The sequence below is a fragment of the Patagioenas fasciata genome, chromosome 3, assembly GCF_037038585.1.
Source record: "Patagioenas fasciata isolate bPatFas1 chromosome 3, bPatFas1.hap1, whole genome shotgun sequence".
Lineage (NCBI taxonomy): Eukaryota > Metazoa > Chordata > Aves > Columbiformes > Columbidae > Patagioenas > Patagioenas fasciata.
Genome location: NC_092522.1, coordinates 104,221,858 through 104,249,707, shown reverse-complemented (window position 1 = coordinate 104,249,707; position 27,850 = coordinate 104,221,858). Strand labels below are relative to the sequence as shown.

Sequence of the window (27,850 nt, the reverse complement as noted above, 5' to 3'; positions counted from 1 at the left end):
CTGCTTCAAAGGCTGCAGGAGAGCCCAGCAAAATATAAAATGGATTATGCTAAAGTCTATTGAAAAAAACAATAATGAGATGTATATGATTATGTGCATTTGAGATACAGCATCTTAAAAGCATATTGCAAATCACTAGTAGCATGCTTTCAAATGCTTTTAAAAAAAAAGTTATACTTGACAGTGAAGACTGGCAATGGAATTTAAAAAAAATTCACATTCATGTGTGCATGTGTAGGCTAAATAAATGTGTGTAAATATATTTATAAATATTATAATAAAAATCTTCCATGCATTTCATCATGTTATATAAAAGAAGCAAAATATAAAACGGACTGGCAGGTGACTGTAGTATTTAAATCAGCAGAAATAAGCAATTTGTTTTCAAAATTCAGGAGGCATAGAAGTCCAGCATGAAGTTTATATTTAAAAAATAGAGTTCATCTAACTTTGGTGAAATAATTTTCATTTATTTTGAGCCACAGAATACACTGCTGTGGATCCTGCGTAGTCAGCCTTTGCAGTCAATGGAGAGAACAGGCTTTCAGAGATGGCTTATCTGTCTGCCATAGAAACCCATCTGCATCACTCTCGTAGGGTGCCTGCTTCCTTCTGTTGCCTGCGGAGACCATGAATATGAATCACATGAATCCCATCCGCTGCATCTACAGCACCTATACAGTTGTGGTGATTTGGCTTTTCACTAGTTCCAGCCTCTTTGGCAGCTCTCTGTTGCTGGTCCCTACCCTCTGCCTGCTCCTGCCCACAGCCCCATCTCATCTCCAGGTCCACCACTGCTACAAGATGAGCTCGCCCGCTGCAGACCTTGGCCCAGAGCCTTTTCACTGCAGCGATCTGATTGTCTGCTTTTAGGTTTTCCTTGGGGGCACAGTCACTTGTTTCTGAACAATCTGTCAGAGGTGTGTCAGGGGATCTAACAGCATCATTGTCAGTGGAGGAGTTAAGGGTTATATCCTGGCAGTTCTCGGCCGTTGCACAGCACCTACTGGTACTGTGCAATGGCTGCCTGTTTTTCCTTCCTGTAGCAAAGTCACAGGTCTGTTGAAGGCTATCAGGTCATCAGTGAAGGACGCTACTTACGGAGGCCTCAGTGGTCATGTGAGAGGCTGCAGAGCATGCAGAGATGTGAGCATGGGGAGACAAACAAGGAGGACGTGCTGGTGGATACTGGGCAGCTTTTTGCTGGGTGTCATGCAGGCTGAAATACAAGATTTCATATTCATGCATAAAGCACTGTCAATTTTTGGATTTTATTGTCATTTTGCATCCACATTTTACAGTTTTTTGAGGGAAGAAAGGAACTGGTCAGGTAGAGACACACAGCTACAGGGAGCTAACTGTCTTGAGGGCAGAGCAGTTCCCTGGATAAAGGAGGTTCTGATGGGATTTCTGAGCATCAGTTGGGGCCTCTCCTCTGCCAGATGACACCAGAGCTTGCTGCACTACACAGTGCTGTTGGATTACTGTTACTGTAGCGTTGGCATCCACCGCTGTCCTGATGTCTCCTCATAATAATCCCTCTAGTACTGAGAAGGTCTTGGTCTTCCAGGACTCCCTGACTTCTGCCCAAACACTTGGATGCCCTGGCCTGACCCCTGGCAGCAATCAAAGGCTCCTGAAGATACAGAGGCCAAGGCTGAGGTCCTCTCTGGAGGGCTGAGCTCTGTGGCGTCATTCCTCTTGCCCTTCAGAGCCGTATTGAGGCTCTGTTCTCCCAACAGCTTGTGCATAATTCCATCATATTTCCCCCTGGCTGCCTGTCCTGCTGTGTTGTCCTGCAGGGGCTGGGACAGTTCCCACTGGGCACAGGCAGGCTCCTGACAAAGGCGTTATAACATTAATCAGACTTTATTCTTAGGCAAAATATGAGGAAGAATCACAAGCAAACCGTGCCTCATATATCAGTATCTCCTTTCCTTGAAACAAAACAAATGATGCAAGGTTGCAATAAAAACCATAAACAAGAGTACAAGTTTGCAAAGTGTTCATGAAATAAAACAGAAATGTTTGAGTTCCCCTAGGCAGATCCCCAAACTGTCATATTTAATGTCCACTATTAGATCAGTATGATAGTTTACAGGCACCTAGGGAGAAGTGGAAAAATGTTATACAGTATCGCATAAACACGTATTATATGATATGAATAGTAAGAGCAGGTAGAATATGCAGGATGCGCTGTTCAAAGTCTATACATCAAGGCAGAAAAATGAAGACTGATTTAGCTTTAATTCTTATACATTTTGCATCAATATTAGAAATGGTTCGTTTCAGTAAAATAAATGCATTGAAATGTTCTGGATGTTGAAAGCACTGCTTGAAAATACACAGGGCTGTTTTGTCAGTACATTGTCAGTATATTGCATGGTGAGTTGCTCTTTGTGAATCTTTACAGCAACTTCTGTCCACTTAATGTATGTATATCAGAGCTTTCCAATTTTTCTGCATGACACATTGTTAGGGCTTTTAGTCATTGACTTTTCCATCAACCGCCCTCAACATATTTATTTAAATATGTTTTTCTTTGTGCACTTGCACACCTTACTATAAAAATATTTGTATTTTTCAGTTAATTAAGAAATGATGTCAACAGAGGTAGAAAGTTGTCACCAGAGAATGGGCTCCTGCAGCTATAGTGCCATAGTTATGTTGAGACATTTATTAAAAAGAAATGTAAAAGCAAAATAGACAGGTTCTGAATGTGAGGCAGATATCCTGCAACAGTATTTGGTTTAAGTGACCCCTGTGCCTGCTACACTAAGGGGTTCATTATGCTGATACACCCCCCCTGCCTTTTTTCTGTGCATTACTACAGCATTTTCACAAGGCAGCATTGCACATGCAGCTCATGAATGAATCCGTGCATTTCAGTCACCCCCTCACTCACTGCATCAAGATGTGAGCCGCTCTTCTCCATCTGGAGTAAGGAGCGGAATATCTTTCCTATCTGGCTGACAGCTGTGAAATACATCCCTCTGTCTTTCCCATTTAGCCTGCAATCTCCCCTTGAATTTTGGTATCCACTCCAATTACGCAGCACGGTAGACATTACGGTGATGGCTGGTCGGTGACAGCTGTTATAGAAAGCCCTAATACAGATGGATCATTCTGCTCCATTCACTCCGATGTCTTGGTTTTGCTTGCTTTGATTTGACCTTCATTTTCAAACAGATCGTGGTTTCTCTTTTCACTTCCCAGGGATATAGGAGCTTCCATACAGGATCAGACCAGATACCCTACTAATGTAATATCCTGTCTGTATCAGGTTCTTTAAAAGAAAATGAAACTCCCATTTGGAAGACTTGTAATTAAATGTGCCGTTGTGGAAGAATTTTCTGAAACTACTAACAGCTCTATTTAATTTTAGATAAAGAGAATGTAAATTTTATATAAAGAAGATATAAATTTTATATAAAGAGGATACAAGCTTGTAGGCCAATGCCACATATTCTTTATATTTTGCAATAAAGTAGCTACAAAAATACTTAATCAGATAAATGTGTAGTGTTTCTTTCTAAAATGGTTGTCTTCTGCCTTTGCAAGTCAATAAATGGAGTCCTACCATATTTTATATATTTCTTCAATGCCTTCTGAAAATTAGAAATCATCCTTGCTTGCCATTTTTATTTTGAGGGAACTAAACTGCTCGAGCAGCATCAATATGTGTGGATGGTTTATCTTTTAAAAAAATAATTTTGTTATGAGCAGAGTTTCAGAAAAGAATCTTCTTGTTAGAACATATAGTTGGTGCCAAGCACGTGCTAAATACACCTCCTTCTGCTGTCTGCTTAATATCAGGTAAGATAAAAGACAGGAAAGAGCCCAGCTGAGCACTGCTGTGCACAAACAAGTGATTTAATCAGAAAACCCACAGAGAAGCCAGGATTTACCCCTGTTGCCTCCACCTGTCTTGGAATGATGTTTCCTCTGCTGCTTTAATTATCTTTGTGCCTTCCCATAGACATCTTCCATGGACAGCACATTGCACCTAGATTTAACTCTTTGTAGCCAGCTGACCACTTATCTCCTGACTTTCTTTTTTGCTTGCTTCCCTCCTTCCCCCAGGTATTTTCTTGTCTGACATGCAGTGTAGCAGCAGCTTTCCTTCAGTCAGTTTTTACTTTTGCATTTTGCTTGCTGAGCTCCATCCGTGCTCCCCTGTTCCCCGTGATTGCATCGCTGAAGCGCTACCCTGTTATTCTCTCTATTCCGTACTCTTCCCTCTTCACGCTCAGTACTGCAGCTGGTAGCATTATGTGATACAAATAAAATAACTGATTAACTGATTAGCTCTTTTCTCTCTTTGTGAAGCAGTTATATAAACTGATTCTATTTGTTGTCAATTTATGCATAAGCCTTTGCTGAGTAGTCGAGATATGTATTTTCTAGTCTGTGGGTACTTCACAAACTGCTTGCTTTGATTATTAGCTTTTCAGTGTGTGATTAGTCATCTAAATCACAGGGTATCAGTATTGCCAACTTTAAACATTACAAAATCATGAGTCAGCCTCAAAAAATCATGGGATTGTTTAAAAATGATGGGGGTTTTTTCCTATTAAAAATACTTTTGCAGTTTGTTTTTTTCTTGGCTTCTGAGCCTTTAGGTTTCATTTGCTTCACGTTCTCAAGATTGTCTTTATAAATGTAGATTAGAAAACTTTTTATTAAAGGAATTTACATTTATTTTGCAGTCTCCTGATTTAATGATCTGGATCCTCAAGAAGAAATTAGGGAAAGTAAAATAAAACCACAGGAGTTAACAGTGCTATACTACACTGTTATCTTATTGAATGAAAATTTTGATGCAGAAAATAGGGGATACAAAAAAAGATATATCAATTTTCCATATTTATTTAAATTTAAACAGTTTAAAGCCTTCATACTGAAAAATGTTAGGCTCCAGTTTCACGCAGATGTCCCTGCAGCCTTTGAGTGAAAAAAGAAGTGCATCTAGGAGGCTAACTCACTCATATGGGCTATGAATCAAGCCATGGAAAAATCTGTGCCACTCTTAACAAACCGGTCATCAGCCTTTCATATGAATGCAGCTATTTATGTGCAAATATAATCTTTGCAGTGATGGGCTGCCATCCCTGAACAGATAAATCAGTCAAGCGTCTTTGTGCTCTAATGTTCCCAAAGAATTCTTCTAGATCAGGCATGACCAACCTGTGACCCACGCGCTACCTGCCAGGACAGCTCACACCACCCTCTCCTCATGGCCTCCTTTCGATGGTGATGTGGGATTCAGCTGTGTACCAGACATCCAGCTCGTTCCCAGCCACATCTCTCACACCTGTGGTCCTCAAGGAAGAAATCACCTTCACTGCCACCAGAACTAGATATCTGCCCCATGGCCCACCTTGATTTGAAGACACCAGACAGACGGTTTCTGGGTTTCTAGCTTTGAGGGCACCAACCACAGCGTGTTTAAGTTTCAGGTTTTGAAGGCGTCCGCCAGAGGGCTCATGGATATGTAGCCACTTTTTTCATTTCTTGTGATCCTCACCCCTTATCCAAGCTGCTGATGCTGTTTCCATCACCAGCACCCCACCTGGGCAACAGTGAAGGAGCACAAAAGGGCAGAGTCAGTTCTGAACAAAACCTTTAAATATGACTGTCAGTTTTGAACTCCGTTAACCTTTCATCATTGCTCATTAAAAATCATAAGGGTCTCTTCTCTAGGAGAAAGCATGTCTATACAAAGTCACCATTCCAGCAAGTAATTTAAGTAAAAGTAATAGAAATTTGCATGAAAGCAAAGTAAATGTCATGTTTATCTCATCTTACATTCCTTAGAAGCAATAACAAATGCATCTTAGTCAAAGGCACAAAGCCCAAGATGAACAGCTTAAATCCCATGGAAGACTTCATCTTCATCATTGCTGGCTACCCTGTACCAAATCCTTTGGCTCACACAGACATCTTCCTTATCAAATTCCCCTAATCCCAAGTCAGTGTTTGCTGTCAAAGCTAGTTTTCTCTTCACATTATTCATGCAGCTTCCTTTAGAAGACAGACCACTGAAGAATTTTAAAGAATGATTAATAGTCACCTTTGAAGTACTTACCTGCTGTACTTTCTCGAGTCTATCTTGGAAATGAACTGAACCTAATTTTTGAGTCAGGTGTCCTCCTTAACCCGTCTAAGATTTGGATTTTCTCAACTTTTGCTTAGCAACAGGAATTATGAGAGAGTCTTCAGATATTCTGAAGATACTGCAGCACAGGATAACCAGCCAGCAACAAAACCCAAAGCAATCTACCCTAGTAATGGACAAGCCTTCGTGATAGCTTTAGATAAAAGTGTTCCAATATAGGCAGTCCAATTTAAGTCGTATTGTGATAGACATGAGGGAAGATGTTGGTGGTATATTTTGAACCATTTGCCATACCCATGTCACAGACTTTTTTCTCAAAGCTGGAAATTCTGAAGACTTTTTCCTAGCCAGTGGAGTCTTCAACAGCTTCTCTGTTCTCCAGCAGGTCTATTCTCTCTACCCCATTGACTTTTTGTTACTGGGGACGTCAATAGTCCCTGTAGGTAATTCTAGCTAGAACTCATCTTGTGAGACCTTCTATTTAACCCCTGGTTCTGTCAGGCTCATCTGTACTTGGCAACAACAAGCTTTTGAAGGACCTGTATGTCCCTCTATTTCTGGCATTTGTGTTAGAGCGAGTTGTGGTCACCCTTGTGCCCATCACCACCAAGACATGCAGGTAAACATTTCCACGAGTTAAGCACTCACTAAGGTGGCAGCAGTCACAAAGAAGCTTCTTTGAAGCTTGGGCAACTTTGAAGCTATCTTTCCTTTGGGCAAAAGCTGATGATTCAGGCATTACAGGCAGGGAGGTACCTCCAGGTGGCTCAGTTCTTGAGAGTGGTATTTAAAGGGCAGCAGATGATACATACACCCCTGTTGCACCTTTCCTTTCTTTACTTGTAAGTCATCAGGCTTTCAGGAAAGATGAAAGCCAGTACCAGGACTTGGGGCTGTGCTTGTGTGGCAAAGCCAGCACTGTTTTGGGACGGTGATCCCCTGACAGGTTCCAGAATTTGCCTTCCCTTTCCATCCTTGTCACGCCCTGGGTCTGTCTCAGATCTTGCTTTGTTGCTTGTTCTCCAGCAACTTCTGCTTGTTTTACAGTTCTCTGTGGGCAGACCCATACTGTATTTGCACCTACCTCTGATGCGCTCCTGATGCCTTTGGCAGAATGCAGTGCCTCCCGGCACACCCTGCCTAGTTGTTGCTTGGTGTGAAAGTCAGGGATTTCCCGTGCTGCAGCATATCTTCTCACCATGTCACAAGGAGAAGGGGCAAGCTGGCTGCTGCCCCTGGGGTGGAGGCTAGAGCCAGAGCCCTGCTGGAGCCCTCTGCTCCACCTGCCACTGGCAGAGTGACACTGCACCTGAGCTACCTCTGAAGGAGATTCAGCAACTTGCACTATGGACACCTTCTAAGCGGTTTTTCTCTCTCACATGTCAGCTTTGTTTTTCACGTTGCATCACAGTTTATTCCCCTGTTACTCTGCCTAGATCAGATATCTCCTTCAGGCTCCTTGATCGCAGTTGCAAATGCTGTTGTACAGTAGCCTCCTATCCAGCCCATTCATTTCTTCTCAGTTTTTTATCACAGCAGCCTTTCCACATGACTTGCCTGAATAACTTATTCAGTTGAGTTCATGCAGCAGCTACTGTCACAAACAAGTCACTAAAGCAGCTGTTCCTAGACAATATGCTGGAATGGAAGGGCTAAAGATGCTTCATTTATAAAAGCATATGGTCAGTGTGTTCAAAGTGTCAGTGTTGAAAGTGTCAGTATAGATTCACATAATTTCCCTTTGAAATCAGTGGAGGTGGGTTTCAGTAGGGACTGCAAAGGATGCTAAATGCAAATACAGCTATAAGAGCTTCTTTGGGCCCATCCGGACTGGGGGATTTTGGAGCATTTCCAAGTCCTTCAACTGACTACTCAGACCAGACCATCACTGTTTATTGGACAGAAGAAAACAAAACCAGAAGTAGACAGTGAGCCATCGTGTGTTCATCTCTGCTCTCCCATCTGGAGCATGGGATTGAGACCTGTAATAGCTTCAGAGTATTTTTGAGAGAAAAGAAAAAAAGAGTAGCAAAGGAGAAGTCTGTTCTGTTCTTCTCTCTGGATAATGCACAATAATAGTGCAGCTGCCAGCAGTGCTTTGGATCAGATTAGATCTGAACTACAAAGAATTGTTAAAGATGCTTTAAAGAACTGTTGCTCATTTCCTCTTCCAGACAACTATCTGATTAATAAAAGGAAAAAAAGATTTTTAAAAGTGAGTCTGTGTATTTTTGATTTTAATGATGTGTTATTGCAGCCCTCTGCCATCTTACATGGGATGTTGTAGAGAAATAGGCACCAGGTACATTAGGTTTTTGTAACTACGGCCCTGGGCTTCTGGAAAACAAAGAAGCCTCAGGAAAGAACAGAGACACAACAATACCTGATTAGACTGAGAATGGAGAGCTATAGTGCTTTTGTTTTGCAGGTAATGGCTTGTTTCAAGGCATGAGAGAGTCTTGTAAATCACTGGACTTGTGGAAAAATAGCACATTAGCATAAAGTCATAATGTTAATCTCTAATGACAGAATGAGAGAACAAGTATATTCATTTTAACATCATAATACTTACACTTAGTGAACAAGAAGATTTCTTGAGGCCAAAGTACAGAAAGCAGAATGTTATTCCATTGCCAGAATTTCATAAGATATTGTGAATTTATCTGCAAATGAGTCCATATGCTACAACATCTAACATTAAATTCAAGAGCAAACTGCCTAAAGAAAAATTACCTTTGTGTGCAGTGCAAGAACAAGACCAGCTTTAGAGCAGCTGGCTTAGGAAAAGTGTTAGATAAGTGCAACCAGGGAAACGCAGTTAAGACTCTTGGGTCCAGACCCAAAAGGAGCTTGAGTCAGGTGCCCATCTCCGGGAGCTGAACTCACAGGGTGTATCTAAGCCATAGCTTATTACAGAGTAGCTTCTGTCCCTGGCAGCTGAGGAAGTCTAATTTTCAGCCCTTTGGAGGTATAAACATGAGTCATAATAACTCTTGTAACTGCTATGGGTCATTTTAGAGAATAAAAACTCTGCATTGCGTTTCTTTTGAAATTCAGCTACCCTCCAGAAGAAGATAAGGAAGATTTTGCTCTCTGTTCAGGGCTCTGTGCCGGGAACCAAGGCGTGTGGTTCTGATCCTTGCTTCCAGGACTGCGTTGTGTATTTTTATTTAGATAGTCACCGAACAAAATCTGCAAGCCATCCAGGGAAATTTCACTGCCTCAAATGATCTCTCTGAAGAAAAAGGTAGGGAACTGCTTTACCGTCATGCCTGGTCCTTAGCCTGCCTTTGGCCATACGACTGTCTCACCTATGTGGATGTTTTCTCCTTGTAGTAATCGTTCACTGTCTCTGGCCTGAGAGATAAATGACAAATGCTACCAGAAATAGCAGATTTCACATACATAAAAGCTTTCAGTGGTACGGCAGTTTTATAACATCACCCACATTTCATAAACCACACGTAAATTCTCTTGGCAGCCTTATAAGAGATATACACTTCAGCAGACATAACTTCTGAGCTCCTTTTATGCTTACAGAGCATAGAAGAGTTTTTCATGTGAAAGAATCATTCATACAGAGAGTAGTTTCACTGTCTTGGGGGGTTGAAAAAAATTCAGATATGTGTTAAGCAAAAATGACAGCCTTAGTATTGGGCAAAGATAATTCACTGGAAGTTTGATCTTTAGTTTGAATTTTCAAAAATACATTGTTACTGGCTATATCATTGCTCTGAGAAATGACCTTTGTACCCATCAGAGTGTAGCTGGCTGTGTGAGGACTCTGATACTGGTTCCTCCCAGGAGTGTTTGATGCTGCTGGATTTAGTTCCTGCTTTTTATGGCACTAAGCAAAAAGTTTCAGCTGAAAACTCTCCTGACTCTGCTCTTGTCTCCGATTCTTGCAAACTAACTATTTTCCTTTTGTGTTAAGTCTCGGTGTTTTAAGTTTAAGCTCTTTAAGCTTTCTCTCAAGAGGAGGAGCATGGTTGTGGATGCCTTACCTCAGCCAGGCAAGGGAGTCCCTGCCCTGGTCTGTCTCTTATTGCCTTCACCCTTCCATCGAGGTTATTGTCCCCTCAGTTCTAGGGCTGTCTTGTCTAAAGGACTGACTTTAACTTTAAACACCTAACAAAAGGGTTTACTGTAGAAATTGGTACCAGTTTAACTTCGGATGAAGTCAGAGGAAAACACCAACCTCGTCTCTCAAGCCGCTGGTCCTGCTGATGTAAAATTGGGTGGGTTTGCTTTGTCTCACCTCCCTCTCCTCCCTGGCTGTGTGGTCCTGCTCTCCATGGCCAGGATCTACCTCAGTAAGCCAGCAGAAATTAACTTATTTATTTTTTTTCATATATTTCTGGATGTCTTTCTTTGTTTTCTGCCAGCTCAGTGAACTGAATGGGGTCAGCATCAGGCCAGATAAGTAGCCAAACACGCGGAAGAGAAGGTGTGGGTGATACTGGCTGATGGTCTGATAGCTGAGCTACCTTCAGTGCCAGTGTCACTTAAGTGACAAGGACAGTGTGGGTGGCGAGGGGCAGGAACCCCAACAGCCTTCCCAAGGCAGACCATCCCCAAAGCTGCCTGGGAGCCCCTCTTTGTTTCATTTATCCCATATACCCAGTTCAGAGGGATGAACAAGTTTTTTATGGACTTTCCAAAACCAGCATTCACAATAAACCTCAAATTATAATAATGCATCTCAGATGTTATTTTAGATGAAGCCATCTATAGAAGGATAATTTTGGAGAAGGAGAATGAGCAGGTGAAAACAGTGAAATTGTAATGAAATTGATAGACTTAATTATAGTATTTGCTGCTATGAAAGTTATAATGCTGTCTAATCAGTTAAAAAATGTGGGAAGACTAAAGAGTTACTGTTTTATGTATTTACAATCCTGGCTTTGGGGGTTTATTGAATAACATCTCTGGGATACCAAGCAGAATGTAAAGGCGTGTATGGAAAAATATAAGCTAATTACATGTTTTGGGAAAAAAACCCCAAACTGACAATGCTTTCCTGAAGCACCAGGAAGTATGAAAAATCCTGAAATTTTAGGCTATGCATTCACATTTTCTGTGATCTTGTTTATTTGGTCACCCCTCCTTGAAACAAACATCACTAGTCTGTTGTAGTATCCTTCACCATAGTAAATTAGAAATTTTCTGTGTAAACTAGAAGAACAAAAGGTTATTATTCCTAAGTGTTACTGTAACAAATGTCATCAGTAATGTACTGATACTGTGAAAGACTATTGAGTTAATTTGAATCACAGCCATATTAATTTTTACGGTCTAGCTGTTTTTGATAATGATTGTTTTGCATCCCTTGGTAGAGCGAAGTTTGACCACTGAATTATTTGAACATTATGGTTTCTGCTTCTTTGCAGTTGTGGTGCTGGGCAAAGCAGCAGGGAGCAAAGCATTATGCCCTGGATCCCAGGAATAGTGTCGCATGTTTTATTTTTCATTCTGCGTTTCCTACATTGTTGTAGCTCCTTAGAGACTAGGGACAAATTCTAATCTCATTTGCATTAGTGGGCATCAAAAAATATAGTAAATATAGCCAGCATAATTTTAAAAATGATAGATAAGCTAATTAGAACCTCCTCTCCATCCCTCCAACATATTCAGAGAAAATGCATACGCCTATATTTGACTAACATTGTATGGACCAAAAACTATAACTATATGTACAGGACCATACATTATATATTTCTTTTTTCCTTTATACCCTTGGCAAAGCTTATCCTCTGACTCCTAATTCACTAATTTAAATATTAATTTAATCATAGATTTACTCATGATAATGTCTATGCTGTAAACCAACAAAATGCTAAAGTATACACTTTAAAGTTAAGCATGTGGTTAAATGGGGACTGAGTGCTGAAGCAGGGCTCGAGTCAGTGACTTGTGAATGGACATTAATCACAACAAAATACTAAAGTGTAATGAGCGTCTGTGCTCCAGCAAGATTTCATCATGCTGAGTCAAAGAGCAAACACACACAGCCCCTGGCATATTTATTGTGTTGTTCTGAGACCAATGAATACTGTTACATGCTTCTGCCAGTTATATGTAATTTTTTGTGAATCTTACTCTGTGCTGACATTATTGGCCAAACACCTCAAACAAAGTTTTCTTACATTGTTTTACCCCTGATGCCAGTTGTTAAATCTGTAATCACATTCAGACTTTGGTTTTCAATGTTTTTAAATGTCTAATTTCCAGCAAAGAATGCCAAGTGTCTGTTCCTCATTTCCAATTGTTTGAATTCGTTGATAGGAAGGATGACAAGCATACAATACATGTCAGTGAGGAATCCAGCATTGCGAAGTGGACCAGCATTCATGCTAATTTCTTTATGGTCAAGAATAGACCACGTTGTATCCGTGAATTTGAATAGGATACAGCATGAATTAATTATTTTTTTAATATAAGAGAATAGGAGGAAGGCCTTAAAACATATTTTCATCCATAACACAATGTAGAAAAAATTAAGTATGGCCTTGTATGATCATAGAAATAATTTTGCTATTCCTCGTAGTCTCATTATTTTAGATATGAAAAAATATGAGCAAATAGCAGATCACCTTTGAAAGATGGGAAAAATTTACTTGCATGCCAAAAAATCAGTATGGTATTTAAAGGAGCATCCTTTTGTGAAGCTGAGTCGAAGGGAAATATGCATAGGTATTGAAGTAGTAGTTTATTTTATTTAACACTTCTTTTTTTCCACATTTACATTGTTATAAATTTCCACATTACCACACAAAACAATAATGTTTCTGTTCTAGCTCATAGATCACAATTTCTCCTGTTGGTGTTGTAATGAGATCAGCAAAATGAATTACTGTTACTGCTGTAGTATAGTATAAAATAATCACAGGAAAATGAAAAAGGATTTGAAAATTCCAAGATTCTAGGGTGTTACGTTGAAAAATCATAGAATCATAGAATAGTTTGGGTTGAAAAGAGCCTTCGAAGGTCATCTAGTCCAACCCCCTGTAATGAGCAGGGACATCTTCAACTGGATCAGGTTGCTCAGAGCCCCATCCAGCCTGGCCTTGAATGTCTCCAGGGATGGGACATCAACCACCTCTCTGGGCAACCTGGGCCAGTGTTTTACCACCCTCCTAGAATTTATTTGCATTCTATTTTTTTTTCTGCTATCTGTATTAACTGCAACAAACACTTAACTTTTCATAACATTTACTCCAAGCACTTCAAACAGCAAAGTAGCTACAGTTACCTCATGGCTTTTTATGTGTTTGAATAATAAAAACTGATCTGAAATGCAGCAGTCTGAAATGCAGCAGGATGTTGCAGTAGTTGCACAGAATATTTGTATAAATAAACAGGCCGCTCACACTTTGGAATCTTGACTGATATCAAAACAATATTTTTGGTAACTTTCTAATAGCTTTTTGGTTAGACTAAGCAATCTTAACAGTGAATAGCAGAGCCCCTTAGTCATTTGTCAGGACAGTGTGATTGGGTCAGGCTCAAGCAACTTCATTGCTAACTCTAGATTCTGGTTTGAAGATACAGAGTTCAGTCTTTGGAAAAAAACCAAATGGCTGGTGTTTACTAGAGATGAGATAACATCAGTACTGACGTGTCTGAAGATGGGATGACCCATGAGGATAATTAAAAAGCTGAAACAGGATCTTATGTCAATGGAGATAGCTTGTCTACTGCTCATGTGCTTATTCTTTAATATTTTCAGCGGACTGGGCTTGTCAAGCAGACTGATTATATAGTTCAGCATTGTGTGACTTAACCTTTTGTTCTTGGGAAGTGACATTTACTTGAAAGCAACATGAAAAGAAGAATTAAAAATAAACAGGCTGTAAACAACCGATTTTCAACTGGATAGGCAAGCCAGCAAGAAAAAACAGTCTCTCTAAAGCTACATTTATTTTAGCTTGTAGTTAAGAAAACACATACATAAAAGCTCTGTCATTCTACATATACATTTACCAACAAAAAAGTGTTCCCCTACCCTTCCACCAGTTCTTGTACTTATTTCTCTGATGGCAAATAGAGTCCCTGGAAGTATCACAAAAAACAGTGAAATATTTGTCCAAGTTTGAAAACTAATTGACTTTGTGCAGCCCCATTGCCCCTTTCAAGCCTTATAAAACCCCCCAAACATGTAGAGCTGAATAAAAGGGCACTTGTTTCTGTGTAGTGGAGTACTTAGCATGCTGCTCTGAGATGTAGCTGTCAGGAGTCCATATAGTCTTCTGATTAATTCCAAGTGTGGTGTTTTCCTTTGGTCTTCCTTGTTCTTGGGAGTGTGCTATAACTCTCTCTGGTGCGCTAACATTGGGGACATTTTGCTAGGCTCTGTGAAACTAATTGTGCATTGTATAAAATGCTTTAATTAGTGTTAGCAAAGAGGCTGGGACTTGTCTTTCCCTCCCCCCCCCCTTTTGTTTTTTCTTTGGCAAGTCTGCTGACCACTAAATTATAGAGCTCTTGGGGATCTGAGTAATATTTTGCTGATTGTGCAAAACTGAGAAAATCTTATTCACAGAAGACGTATGTTATCTCACAACCACTGATCGTGGCAGCTTTTTAAAATATAAGAATCTAGCATCTCTATGTGGCAGATGTTTGACTTGCAGCTCAGTCTCCTGTGTTTTATATGAGTTGTACCTCTTGCCTGTTTCTCAAGAGGTGAGGCAGCGCTCTCATCTCCAGTGTTCCATTCAGGACTATCCCCAAGAACACGTCAGGTCTCTGATGACTGCTGGCTTTGTAACGCTCCTGGGGATTCCCCAGGCTTTCCCTGGCTTCTTCCACAGCACTGCAGGAGCATCAGCTGCAGAGGAATAGGCACCTTTGTGCATGTTTTACTTCTATCTTTTCATCTCTGTAGACATCAAAACCACCCCTTCTGTGTATTCATCTTTGGGTCATCTAGTGGTATGTAGACCTGATTAAAGATTAGAGCAACCTGTGCAAAACTACATAGTTTTAGCAGTGTGTTGCAGTATCATCAGCTCACAGATTAAAACTGCCCTGCTGCTCTTTCCATTTTGTATTCTCAGAAACTGACTGCACAAATTAAGCAGTCTCCTTCATCAGAAATCCTCTCTAGAAGCATAACTGTTCAACTGGAATTGAAAAAATGATAACATGCTTACTGAGACCTATCCTGGTTTTATCCCACCTTCAGTGAAAACTCCCCAAATGACTGGGGCTCACAATAAGCTATCATATTGTTCAATATTGAATGAAACATGGGTAATAAAGACAAATTTCTGTCATAAAGAGAAAGCTATTATTACCATAAGAATGTCTGCTCGCTGGGGAAGGAGGTGTGGGTAGGCTCTTTGTGTTCTGAAATCTATATCTCCCTGTGCTATCAAACATTGCTAAGGGCATGAACAAGGCACAGGCATCCTTCTCTGTTTGTTCTCTTTGCATGAAAGATTTGTGTAACCTAAATCTGTGAAATAAGTATTCCTAAAAATAACCCTTCCTTCTCTGTTTTTCTGCTGTCACTTGCAGTTGTCCATCAGGAGTGAAATGTCCCAGTTCTGTGTATGCATGAATTCTATTGCGTGCTGCTACTTCGGTTCGTGTGTTGGGCCAAAGGATGACAAAATGGACTTGACTTACATGGAACAACAAAGCAGCCTTTGGGAAAACTATGCCTGGTTCCCATTTTCAGGGCATCTTTCACCTGGCCAGGTGAAATGGATAGATGAAATTGCAGACATGTGATTCATCTCTGTAGTTGTCCCATGGAGGACAGAGCGTGCTACTTATTTCTAGAGTCTCAACTTCTCCAAAGTGACAAGTGTATGAAAGCTACCTTTGAAGTGTAATACCGAATAGTTTACCAGATAGATAGACTCTGGTCCTAATACAGTGGGGACTTCAGTTTCCCCTGCTCATAAAGGTGACTTCTATTTCATAGCTATTAATAAACTTGAAATTGGATATAACAAATAGCTTCTAAAAGCAACCAAATGCTATAGTTAAACTACTAATAAATTATAAAGTATTAGGTGACTTCCTTGCTAGTTCAAGTCCTGATTCACCACTTCTGATACATGAGTAATTCTTTGATTCACGGTGAGAAAGGTCTGTGATACCAGGACCATAAATGCAAGTAAACAGTTCGGATTTTTTTTTTTTTTTGGTAACTTTTATACTTAAAACATCCTCTCTCACCTTAATCATATTTTTTGAACTGAATTTATTTGTATATCTATGACTCCTACACAGTAGAAGAAAGCCGACCATTGGGAGAGTTTTGTTGCCAAGTCCTAGTACAAAACCATAAACTTTATTTTTTAATGAAGATTAGTTTCTCTATAACAAAGATGCAGGGAAGGACTATTTCTCTATTTTATGTGCTTAATGGATCTGTTTCTGCAGTGCGAATATAGATATAAAAATCTTTAAGAACCCTGTGCTTCACATGTAAATCTTAAATACAATTCCAGAGCAGCAAGGAGAAACAACACTTGGGATTCCCTGGCATTTACCTAGTTTATTTAATTATTATCTGAATAATCTGTGCTTTTGACTCACAGACTTTATTGACATTGCGCATTAAAGAGACTTCTTGTGCCAAGCAACAATAAAAACATATTCCACAATGCTCTCCCAGACTAAAACCAGAGAGACCAAGCCGTGGCTGGCTTTGTTCAGCAGTGTGTGAGTGGGATGGAAGCAAGGAGACATCTCACCTGTCCTCCAACCAAACCTTTGAGGGGTCAAGTACTGGGCGGTGAGGCACCAGGGGCAGGCTGCAGGCTGGTGCCACCAGGTCCAGCCCTCTCCCTGATGGCCGGGTGCTTCCGTTTCTCCAGCACTGGGCTTCTTGAGCTCACTGAAAGTTGTTCCTCTGTCAGGAGGATTTTTTTCCTGCGGGTAGGCCTGCTGAACCCTCATCTGCCTGACAGGCTTTCAGCCTGGAGCCCTGTGGAAAGAGCAGCTTGGCATGTAGGATCTAAGAGGACCCATGAGGAGGGCTAGGATTTCTACTCTGAAGAAATAACTGAGAAGATGAGGAATCTCTGTGGCAGGGATGGCGGGAGCGGTATCTGCAGTGCTGACAGTCAGTCAGCTGACTCCGGCGAGTGATGGGAGCGGGGAGGTAGCCAGGACCCATCTGCTAGAGGGCTTAAAATTCCCTAGCCTGAAAGCATTCGCTGTGATTTGCTGTAACCTTGCTCTATGCTCATTTTTATCTGCACAAACCATGCTGCCGTTGCAGCAAGGACCCTCACAGTGCTGCAGTAACAAGAATACCAGGGCATCCTTATCCCCCAGAGGATTGCTTTCTCTGTACCACTGTAGTACCATGTTCTTCAACTAGGAGACCTCACAGTCTAGGCATTGCAACGTATTTATTTGTATCTCAAAAGATTAATGCAGGGGAAAAAATGAACTATTATTATCGTGTTTTGTATTTTGGAGAATGAAAACGATGTTTGTTCTGCTCCAATATAGCAAGTTCTAGCATTTTTATTTGCCCAAAACACAATCAGATGCTTAAAGATAAATAAATCTTAACAACTCAGTAAAAAAATGTTTTTCATAAGCAACTTCTTTCACCAGATCACTCTCCACAGCTTACTCTTTAATTAAACAATTGCAGCCCTAGGGTGGCTTCTTTGTAACTTCTGAGCTGTCTTTTGCTCACTCCCAAAGCTGCTGTGCTTCTATAATGCCTTTTGGGTTTTGCAGGTGGAGGTAAATACGCTCATTATTCAGACTTCTGATTCATTAGTAGAAATAGAAATTACATATGTCTGTTATAAATACATTTGAGGGAGGATGGAGGGACTGCTGCATTTTCATGTTATATCTTGGTGTGATATTTGGTGGTATATTAGCACACTAAATCTAATATATTAAAATTGTGTATGACAGAGTGAGGACTCAGAGTCATCACCTTTGGATCCCTTGGATGCATTCCACCCATCTCCATCCACTTACTGCATCTGGATGTCTTAACTGATCCCTTCCTTGTTCCTCATGGTTGTGCAGCTCAGGGGTGTAGACCAGGGGCTGGGTGAACCCCGGCAGTTGCTGTAGGATGTGCAGGCTGCAAACAAGCAGCAAACTCCTAAGACAGCTGCTCTGGTTAGCAAATAGATGCCTCTGCCCCCACAGCAGTGAATACCCAACAGGTGTTACCCATTACGTCCTTCTTGTGATCTGCGAACCAGGCTCACTTTCCAGCCCCTGGAAGTCGCTAGCTGCCATGCTCCACCACTGCGGGGGTCTTTGTCAGCACCTCCTCAAGGGTTGTCTCTGGCCATTCCTTCTTCAGCCCAAGATGAGGCTTGGGCTCTTGTCCCTGCAGAGTGTCTGTAGAGAATTGTGTCCAACCTTTGCACTATTAGTGGTCTCCTACAGTCATTTCTGACCTCTGATCCACATGGTCCACACCAGAGACAGGGTATCTTGTGTCTAGATATTGCCATGAGGTAGGAGATACTACTGCTGCTTGTGGTAGTAATGGGCAGAAGAGGTGTTTGTGATTTCTGGTTTACACCAAAACACATTTCTCAGCTCAAATTGCCAGAGTGAGTGAATTTGTTTCTGTTTGTTGCCTTATGTGTAGGGCAATGACTGTACATCTGATGAATTGGTTAGGAATATTTCATTTGAAGGGAAGTTGAAAATACAATTGATCTTGTCCTGATGTTTATCCTCCTATTCATTTGCTTTAGAAAAAAGAAATTACGGCATCAACTGGAAAGTCTTGGTCTGTTCCTCCCAGCAATGTTACCCTGGAAAGGACAACATCATTATCTCTCAGATTCAGAGCACTTTGAGGGTATCATAACCTCTCAGGTTCAGAGAACTTTCACATTGCTTGTTCCAGATTTCTGAAGACCTAGTTTTGGACAGCAGTGCAACGATGCATTATTTGAACAACAAACTGATGTGTTCTCCATAGGCCTCTATTTATGATGTTGTGTTTATTCTGAGGCATCTTAAATAACTTGTGGATTCTCTTGTAAGTGCAGCCAATTACAGTAATTGGACCTGGAGGTCACAAACATATGGACCACTGTAGCTAAGTCTTGTTCTGTCAGTAAGGAGTGTACTCTTCTGAAAAGTGAAACATATAAAGGAGTTTTTGTTGTTGCTGATGTATTTTTCTCAGAGAGACTAAATACTGAAGAGGAAATCAGAAAGAAACAGGTTTTGTGACTGCTGTGATGCTATTAAATAGGGAAAACACTGTCCCTAGGTATTATTTTGGACACTTCAGAGCTTGATGTGCTGCAGACTTTCAGAGTATATTTGCCAAGTTACTCTATTTAGTCTGCATATTATATTCTTACGAAAGCTATGTGAAGGGATTATACTTTAGATGATAACTTCTAAAAGATTCATGTATATAAGTACTTGTTAATCATAGGACAATTATAATTAGTTCATGCTAATTCAGATTCAAGCTAACATTATTCTGAAATGTGATAATCATGTTTTCTTTCCTGGGCCATCGAAAAAATGATCAAACTTGTATTTCAGCTTAACTTGGCTTGGTGACTTGGATAAAAGGAGTTATGAAGCTAAAGACAGTGAATGGAGCTGAGCTATTCTATATGGGGCCCTCATAACTCTGTACCTTTTCTTCTAGGCTTGCTTTCCCTTATTTAATTTTGATTCAAATATAAAAGATAGATTATGCAGTCAGTGAGTTCCTCATTACTCCAATGCCTGTCACTTTTAGTTGAAAACTGTTTAAGAAACATTGCTTCTGTTGTTGGTGTCAATACTTCCCTTAATCGTGGAAAAGGTTTTAGAAAATTTCCATTTTTTGAGATGTAATTCATCTGAAAGAACACATATTAGTATGGGTGTTGTAGTGTTTCCAGAGTATTTCTGAGATTTATCTTCCTTAACCCAACATTTCCTTTTATCCAAAAAGAAAAGGAGAGAATATACATATTTAAATGTGATTTGATGTGACAGTGACATTGATACAATATCAAAGTATTGGATATATGGTAAATATGATTTATCTTTTTTTCAGTGTAACTTGTCCTTTCAACAAAACATGTTTTATTTATATTCTTGATATCTAGTTGGGAATGGCGGACTAAGGTAGAGGATGATAAGAGAAGAAAATAATTTTACCGAAAACCCCACAAAGTAGATGAGTCATTAGCAATTTCTGTTTTGACATTAAATTAGCATGAAGGTTCATCGGTGTATATGTGAAACTGGATATTGGACAACAGCAATCTAGTAAAATCTCGAAGAAATTTCATCAGACAAGCCTGGGCCATCTCATCAGAATACAATCAAATAAACTGACAAGATGGGCTTCTTGCTCGAACCGCCGTGGGTGGGAGACATTTTGGCACCGGCTGCCTTTGCAGCAGGGTGCAGCTCATCAGGAGCTACGGTGAAAGGTTGTTTCCTTGGGAGGGCAGAGGAGCTGACAGCTGGCAGGGAATGATTGAAAGGTCTTGCAAAATCTCTACTATTTTCAGCAGTACCAGATACACCAAAAAAATGAGCCTTAATATTTTCTATCTGCGTGAGCTTTGCCATTATAATTGGGGTCTGCATTGCCCTGGTAGGGAACGCGTACAGGTTTGTGTAAGCCCTGGGAGGGCAGGTCCCTCTGGCCCTGCTGCTCTCTTCCTCCAGAGCCAGCCATTTCAAGGACTGATTTTACAAGTAACTTGGAGTTATTGGCTGATGCCAGTGTGGGATGTATCAGTAGCAGCTTCAGGTGAGACACAGAAGAGACCCACTGATAATCTTAGGTTGCTTTAGAGTTCTTACAGGAACTGAAATGATAACAGATGTTTGTTGTACACTCCATAGATACCCTTTAAAAAGCATACCCAACTATAATTATGTTTGTGAGAGTGGAATGAAGTTCAGATTTAGCTTCTTGTAGATTGAACCAACTGCATATTGTTAGGAAGCTGAAGGCCATAGTTTGGTGTAGCATTTCAGCACCTGGTTGCACAAACCTGACTGTTCTGAAAGAAGAAATGTGGTAATGCTATAATGATAAACCTTTGATTTATGATGGTTTGTATCACCCAACAGCCTGTGAACAGGAACCCTTGTCTACTTTTCACGCCCTGTCTGAAGGCAGACACCTCTGCAGACCTGTTAGATAGTGAGCTCTTGTGAGCAGCCAAATCCTCAGTGCAAATCCTTTCTGCTTAAGGAGGGAATTGATTCCAGAGCAATTGGACTTTCTCCTTTTATCAGAGTCACTGGAACGGAGACATCTAAAATCCTCAGCTATGAGATCCAAAGCAGAAGGAAGCAATAAGAAAAAGGAAACCCAAAATATAATATACTCCTGTAATAACAAGAGGCAACAAAAGACATCCAGAGAAGTACGAGTGCAGGATTTCCAGTGTTTTTAAGATCTGGTTGTTACAAACATTATCTCAAAACATCTCTGTACTATGTGACAAAGAAATCTTGTCTAAAACAAAAGCCCTAAAACAAATATAAGGAAAAGCAGATACAGCAATAGAATTAATATGATCCTTAGAGTGAAAACAATTAAAATTCCTGAGTTCTGTGTGAGTGGTAGGAAAGCAGCAATTCTTAGCACAGAGCGGTGCAGATTGCAAGGTCTAGGAGGTGAATACCTTTTCAAAAGAAGTCACACAACCATTGAAAGATGAAAAGATAGGAACTCACTCACTGGATCACACCAGAATATCTAACCTCACTTCTCTCTGCTGCTGTACTGCTTCCACAGAAGGTGCAAGGCACACCTGATGGGTTGACTCTGCCCAAGGACCATTTCTTTGAAACCATTGGTGCATGAGTAAAGCTCAAATTCCTCAATATGTTTCCTCAAAAATTCTCTAAATTAATGTGCATGTGCCCACTATGTGTTTGACACATTTTTCTTCTGAATATTACCACATTCTTGCAATCAAAATGTTTGACATGTTAATTGTAATAGTTTTCTGGGAAGGGAGGTTCGGAGGGCAGGAGCCACCTCAGAGGGAGTCCTGGGAAGTGGCTGAACGTAAGCGTAAGCGCTACAAACATGGCCTGTGTGGTTGGCATAGCCAAAAGGGTGTATTCTGACTTCCCAACCTTTGGGATTGCTGAATTTCTAGTATGTAAAGAGCAGAGACAAATATCACATCTCATCTTAGGACCTGAAATTCAAATTAAGGTTTTTTACTTCTAGCAAGTTACAAACCACGGTATAAATCCGTGTTAACTTCTGCCTTGAATTGCACCTACAGAGCACTTGGACTCATGAGTCAGGTGTTCTGTAATTTTGGACCTGTGAAACATTCATTTTCAGTTGACTTACTTTTCAGCAGAATAAAGTGTAAATGGGCAAAGGAAAGTAGCATCCAGCTCACTTTTCTATGGCTATCTTAACAGTCCAATTATAAGTGGAGTAGAAAGCAGAACATCTTTATCATTCAGTACCATAGAGGGGGCTGAATATCTTTGTGCAGTAGATCCTTTTAAGTGAGTAGATACCTATTTCATAGAGCCATTTTTTTCATACTAGAATTATTTTGCTTCACATGTTTTCACTTCTCTGTAAATTCTTTTTTTTTTTTTTAAACTAGTGTTAGAGGTTACTACTTTCCAAACTTAAAATTATGGTTTAGGAATTAATTCTAGTTCTTGTTAAACCACTTTTAAAAAGTATTGCATGCTGAACACTCAGAGGACTCATCTTCGTCTACATTGTAAACAGCTATGTAACTACCCTATGCTACTTTGAGACTAAAAATTTGAACACTAATTATGGCAGAAATATATTTATATATCTCTAATCACAACAAGCTGCAGTGAAAACAAATGCAAGTGGGTCCTGATCAATGTCGACCAACATCAATTAGAAATTTTCACTGATTTTGAGGAAGCTTTCGGCTTGGCACCGTGAGCAAATCCTACATTCCTGCTACATGTGCCCACCCATCTGTATACTGTGGGCCAGAGCTAATTTGGCTACTGCGAGGGAAGCACCTTCGTCTTAAGGACATACTACCTGCTGTATTATGTATTCTGTTTCTACATCTGTGCGCCCAGTTTTAATTTAGTATTGCAATGTCTTAGCTTCCGGCTGAGAACTTACCAAACAACTGAAGGTTAAATCATTGGTTTAATATAATTGAAAACTGTTTTTCTTCTGCTGAGGAAAAAGAATGTTCTAAAACAATATCCTAGTCTCTCTGTGTTTTTTTTTTCGCTGTGTGTGAATCCTTCCAGTTGTTCCCATGGTTTAATTTCTACAGCAGAAATCAGTCCAGGTCTGATTTGGGTTAAGATTTTCACTCAAATTGCAGGTATAGACAAAGTTTCAAACCACAGAAAAATAAATAAATAAACTCTAAGGATTATCTGTGAAATTAAAGAAAAAGCTTTGAGACATGAGGCATTTTAAGGAGCGAACTGGGGATTACAGCATGCAAATGAATGAAAGGAAAGCAGCCGGGGAAAGGAGAGACATGTAGAGGGAAAGGTGACAGTTTTGCTGAGGAATTCTCCTGTCATGTTCCCTGGGGAGGAGAGAAATGGAGTGGGGAGAAGGTGGGAGGAGAGCAATGTGAAGAGGCTCTTGGATACCATGGAGATGGGTACAGTGTAAAAACCTGTATACTGCAGATAAGTAAGTGGGAGGTTGATATCAAACTCCTACCAGCCAGAAACTGGCTTTGTGCAGGGTAAACATGTTAAGGGACTGGGGAGAAGGAAGCTTTGTTTTAGCCTTTGCCGTGCTGTTTGCCTACTTAATGCTTAAGAGAGTGAAGAGAAGGGACAAATAAATGTTTTTCCAGCCTGTGCTTTTCAGTATGACTATTATCATATATATAGCCAGTCTACAAGGAAGGAAGAAGTATGTTCTAGAGCTTTTTTTTCCCGTGTTGAAATTGTCTTGCTACTCCAGACCTGCTTTTTCTGTGTCTTCTTCTAATTTGTCTTAATTTGATTAACTGGGTGCTCATAATAAATTCATAATGGTTCTCCATGGTTTGTGAATGTGCGGAAGAAAATATGACAGATTCACTAGGAACTAAATGTTACTTTATGTCTGAGTAAGACAGTGTTTTTTTTTAAATTCAGTCTTTGTGTTATGCTGCTTTGAAAGACTGTCTCTGTTCATTTTAGGATTTCTTTGTTCTCTGCTTCTAATTTTTGTGCTTTCAATGCCTGTAAGACTGTACTGTTATTTATATCTGTGGCCATAAGGAAAATGCTACAGTTTGTATGTATGATGTCATACTCGTAAGAATTATTGGAATTTTTAATTTTTGAAGTTAATAAACACTATAGAATGATCAGTGGAGTTTTCAGAAGTTTGTTATTTGTGGTCTTGATCCTTCATAAAATACAGTCTGCCTGCTGCCTGTGAAATGGGGTAAGGCAAGCTGATAGTTCGGTTCAAGTCCTACTTTGTTGCCTCCAATAGTCCTTCCTGAAGCAAACATGCTAGTTTTGAGAGAAGGGAGGAGAATTTCTGTTTAAGGAAGCCATTTACTTACCAAAAGCTCTGGTGTAGACCAAAAGAGATCGGAAATGATAGTACTTAGCTGGCCTAGATGACCATGCAGGAATTCGGGAGTACGAGATGTCCACACATGTACCCCAGTGTGATCCACCTCCTGGTGAGGGTGTTTCTGTAGGCAGGGAGCCCTCATGTCAAGTACCTTAACTTAAGGATGGTGGGATTTGCTTAAATGGGGTGGCAACAGAGTGAAGAAGACCAGCACACATCTTGAAAGTAGGTGGCTGTGAACCTCAAGTAGGTTTTCCTTCTTCTTTCAAATTTTGTGGACTTTCAAGAGTGTCTGTGGGTGGCCTATGAGGTCCTATGTCATGTTGAGAGAAGGAAGCACTTTCTGACAGCCTCCAGAAGCACCATCAGTTACAGACCTACACTAGGACGGAAGTCCGTGTGCATGTATGCATGAAGGACTGAGCCAGAAGGAATTTGAGAAAAATAAGCTACTTAATAAGTCAAACATGTTTACAACATGTATGTACAATAATGCAGTAAAGCCCCAGATGTGACCATCAGCTGTATTTGCAAAAAAGCAGTTCCTTGCTAAGCTGTTGGGGGTATCTGCTGAGACATTTCTCTGGGGATCTGACTTGATTACCCCATGCCTAACATCCGCTGCTTAAACCCAATTTGTTTTTCCTTTTATCCACAAGCATAACTTTAAAATTATGCCAGAATAAATGAATTTATTATTATTCTTATTCTTATTATTGTTATTACTATTATTGTTGTTGTTGTTTTAATTGTAAGAGCTTACTTTTAAACACTTTGCCTTCAGTAGTATTTAGAGGAGTTGAAGGGGGAACTATTCTTATCCTGCACAGTTCTTGCTAATGCTTTTTGTCCAGGGCAGCTTTCTGACCACAGACTGACTTTTTGGCTTATAATACCAACAAAAGCACAGTTTCACAATGGCTCTACCTCTGCATGTGTACATGCAGGAAGAAGCATGGTGAAACAAGTTTCTTAAGGCTTTAATTTGTTGTGCTGCAGGACACAGAAACGGAAGTGTTCATCCCCTCGGGGTTACTGGAGCGTGTATTGGAAAAGTCCTGCAGGGATGGGTGAGGATATAGGGTGCTGCTGCAGGGGCAGTACCTGTCTGACTCTTAGCGGTCTCATACCTGGCTATTAACCTTGGCCAAACAGCAACAGCAGGCTCTATCAAAAATAAAAATGTCTCAAGTCGCTAAAGTATTCTGCTCCCTGAATTTCAAAAACTTAATGCAAGCTGTGTTGGTGCTTGGGGTCTTCTCAGAGGTTAGACACTCAGCATTTCCAGAGAGTGGTTGTGCCAGTCTCCTGTCAGTAGAAACTGTTTGGTTTTGGTTTTAAATTTTCAGACTTTAAAGGGTGATAGCTAATTTCAGTGCAGTATGAGAGCGCAAAGCTTGGTCAGGTATGCACTTCAGCAATCATCGGCTATTCTGTGTGTGTTATCAAAATATTTATGTACCTTAACATCTCTTTCTTTGTTAAAACAGGTCCTGCCTGGCATACTGCAGAAGCATTGCTGTATTTTACCTGATAGGAACACAGGTAAACCTTTTGCTTAATGAGTTCATGTTGTAATATGATTTGGAGAAATGCAAACACAAATTGGATAATATAGCGAAGTCTTGTTTGCTACTTACCATCATTGTAGTCCTCTTCTAGGGAGTGACAACTTAGATGTTTTATTTAAATTACCTGCTTTCATGTGAAGTTTTTCTGTGTTCTGTTGACTTGCTGGAGCTGTTGTAGAGACTACTGTCAGGTCTTGCTTACACAGGTATTTCTACGAACTTCTGAAGTGTCTCTATTGTTATTTATAAAGTTAGGATTTTGTCAAGAAAACGGGTTTAATACTGGAATCTGCAGTCTGGTCCTGTTGATTTGCAAAGGTGCTAAGTAGTAAGTCTTATATGTAGCTCTGACTGCAGATAGATGCTTGCTTTATGCTTATTTTTCAGGGACTAGAGGAATAGAGTAAAGAAGGAATATCACTAATGATGCCTTACTACTGCGTAGGAGGAGACTTAAAGTAATGCATTTGTGACCAGAACAAATCAATTGATGAGACCAATAACATGGACAAGAAGAAAATTATTATTTAAATTTACATTCTTTTATTACAAGAAAAACAATTTCTTTTAAGATAAGTTTTAACATTATTTTTATAATTTTATAAATTGAGTGAAAATTATTGCATATGCACTTGTGAGCTATACAATATACCTTATTTTTGATATCTGATTAACAGAATACATGTGAACACTTGCAGCTCTTAAGGCTTCATTCTTCCTCCCCCAATAGCCACAGTTAAAATAAACTGGTTTGTTCTTTGCCTGGCTATTACTTGTGTTTCAGGTACAGTTTGCACGAAGGGTAATTGCACTGAGAATTTGACAACTGCATTGAACTGTGGTGTGACTTGTGGTTACCTGCAGCTGCTTGAATGAAAGTTAAAATCTCATTTCCATTTTCATCTGTGAACACAGGAGCAGTATATTATAATAAGATAGTTAATAATACACCTTTTCCAGCAATAATTTGGAAGTTTTGCATCAATGAACAGATTGCAGACAGACTTTGGCCTTTATAATTATTTCAAGTTTTCCTGAAAATTGTACTAAGAAAACACTGTATAATGACCACAACCCAGTCTATGTGCTCCTGGGCTAATATCTTATGCTGATTAGCTTTGTTAAAATTGTATTTGTAAAATAAGAATTTGATACAGACTCCTTTGATGACCAAACGCTTCTTGACTTGTACATAAGTCTATCAAGTAGGTGTCAAAGCCAGTGTTGCCTGAAGTGATGGTTGGAGCTGGGCAGTAAGACTGACCATTTATCTAAGGAGGGTGAAATGTGTATGCCTTTATTATCAATATCAAGAAGCACATTTATCTAAAATACCAATCACCTTCAAAAGCGCTTCCATTTGGACATAAAAGAAAGGAGGAGCCTGCTGGGGTAAAATTTGTTCTTGAAAATTTTGAACTAAGCTCTTTAGAGAGGAATCCTATTGGGTTTTGGTACCTAACAACTGCTGTACAATTCAAGTACACTTAGGTATGAAAACAACTGTAACTTCTATTGCTTCTGTGTGACTGCTACAGCAAGTATTTTCATGCCTACCTATTATATAGTTGGGAGTTGTCAGCAGATGCAAAATAAATGATGTCTGTGTGCCATTTCCTCCATTTATGGTGTTTAAATACTTGGCGGAGAGGAGGA

At 40.0% G+C, this 27,850-nt stretch overlaps 1 protein-coding gene across 5 annotated transcripts in view; it reads left to right on the top strand.

The window, feature by feature from the left end:
* DLGAP2 (DLG associated protein 2) overlaps positions 1–27,850 on the top strand; it is a 463,673-nt gene that overhangs the window by 51,998 nt on the left and 383,825 nt on the right. For all 5 annotated transcript variants that reach the window (XM_071807014.1, XM_071807012.1, XM_071807011.1 and 2 more), the window contains exon 2: positions 26,114–26,168. In XM_071807014.1, the coding sequence (XP_071663115.1) occupies positions 26,114–26,168 (55 nt within the window). The remainder of the gene's footprint in view (positions 1–26,113; positions 26,169–27,850) is intronic.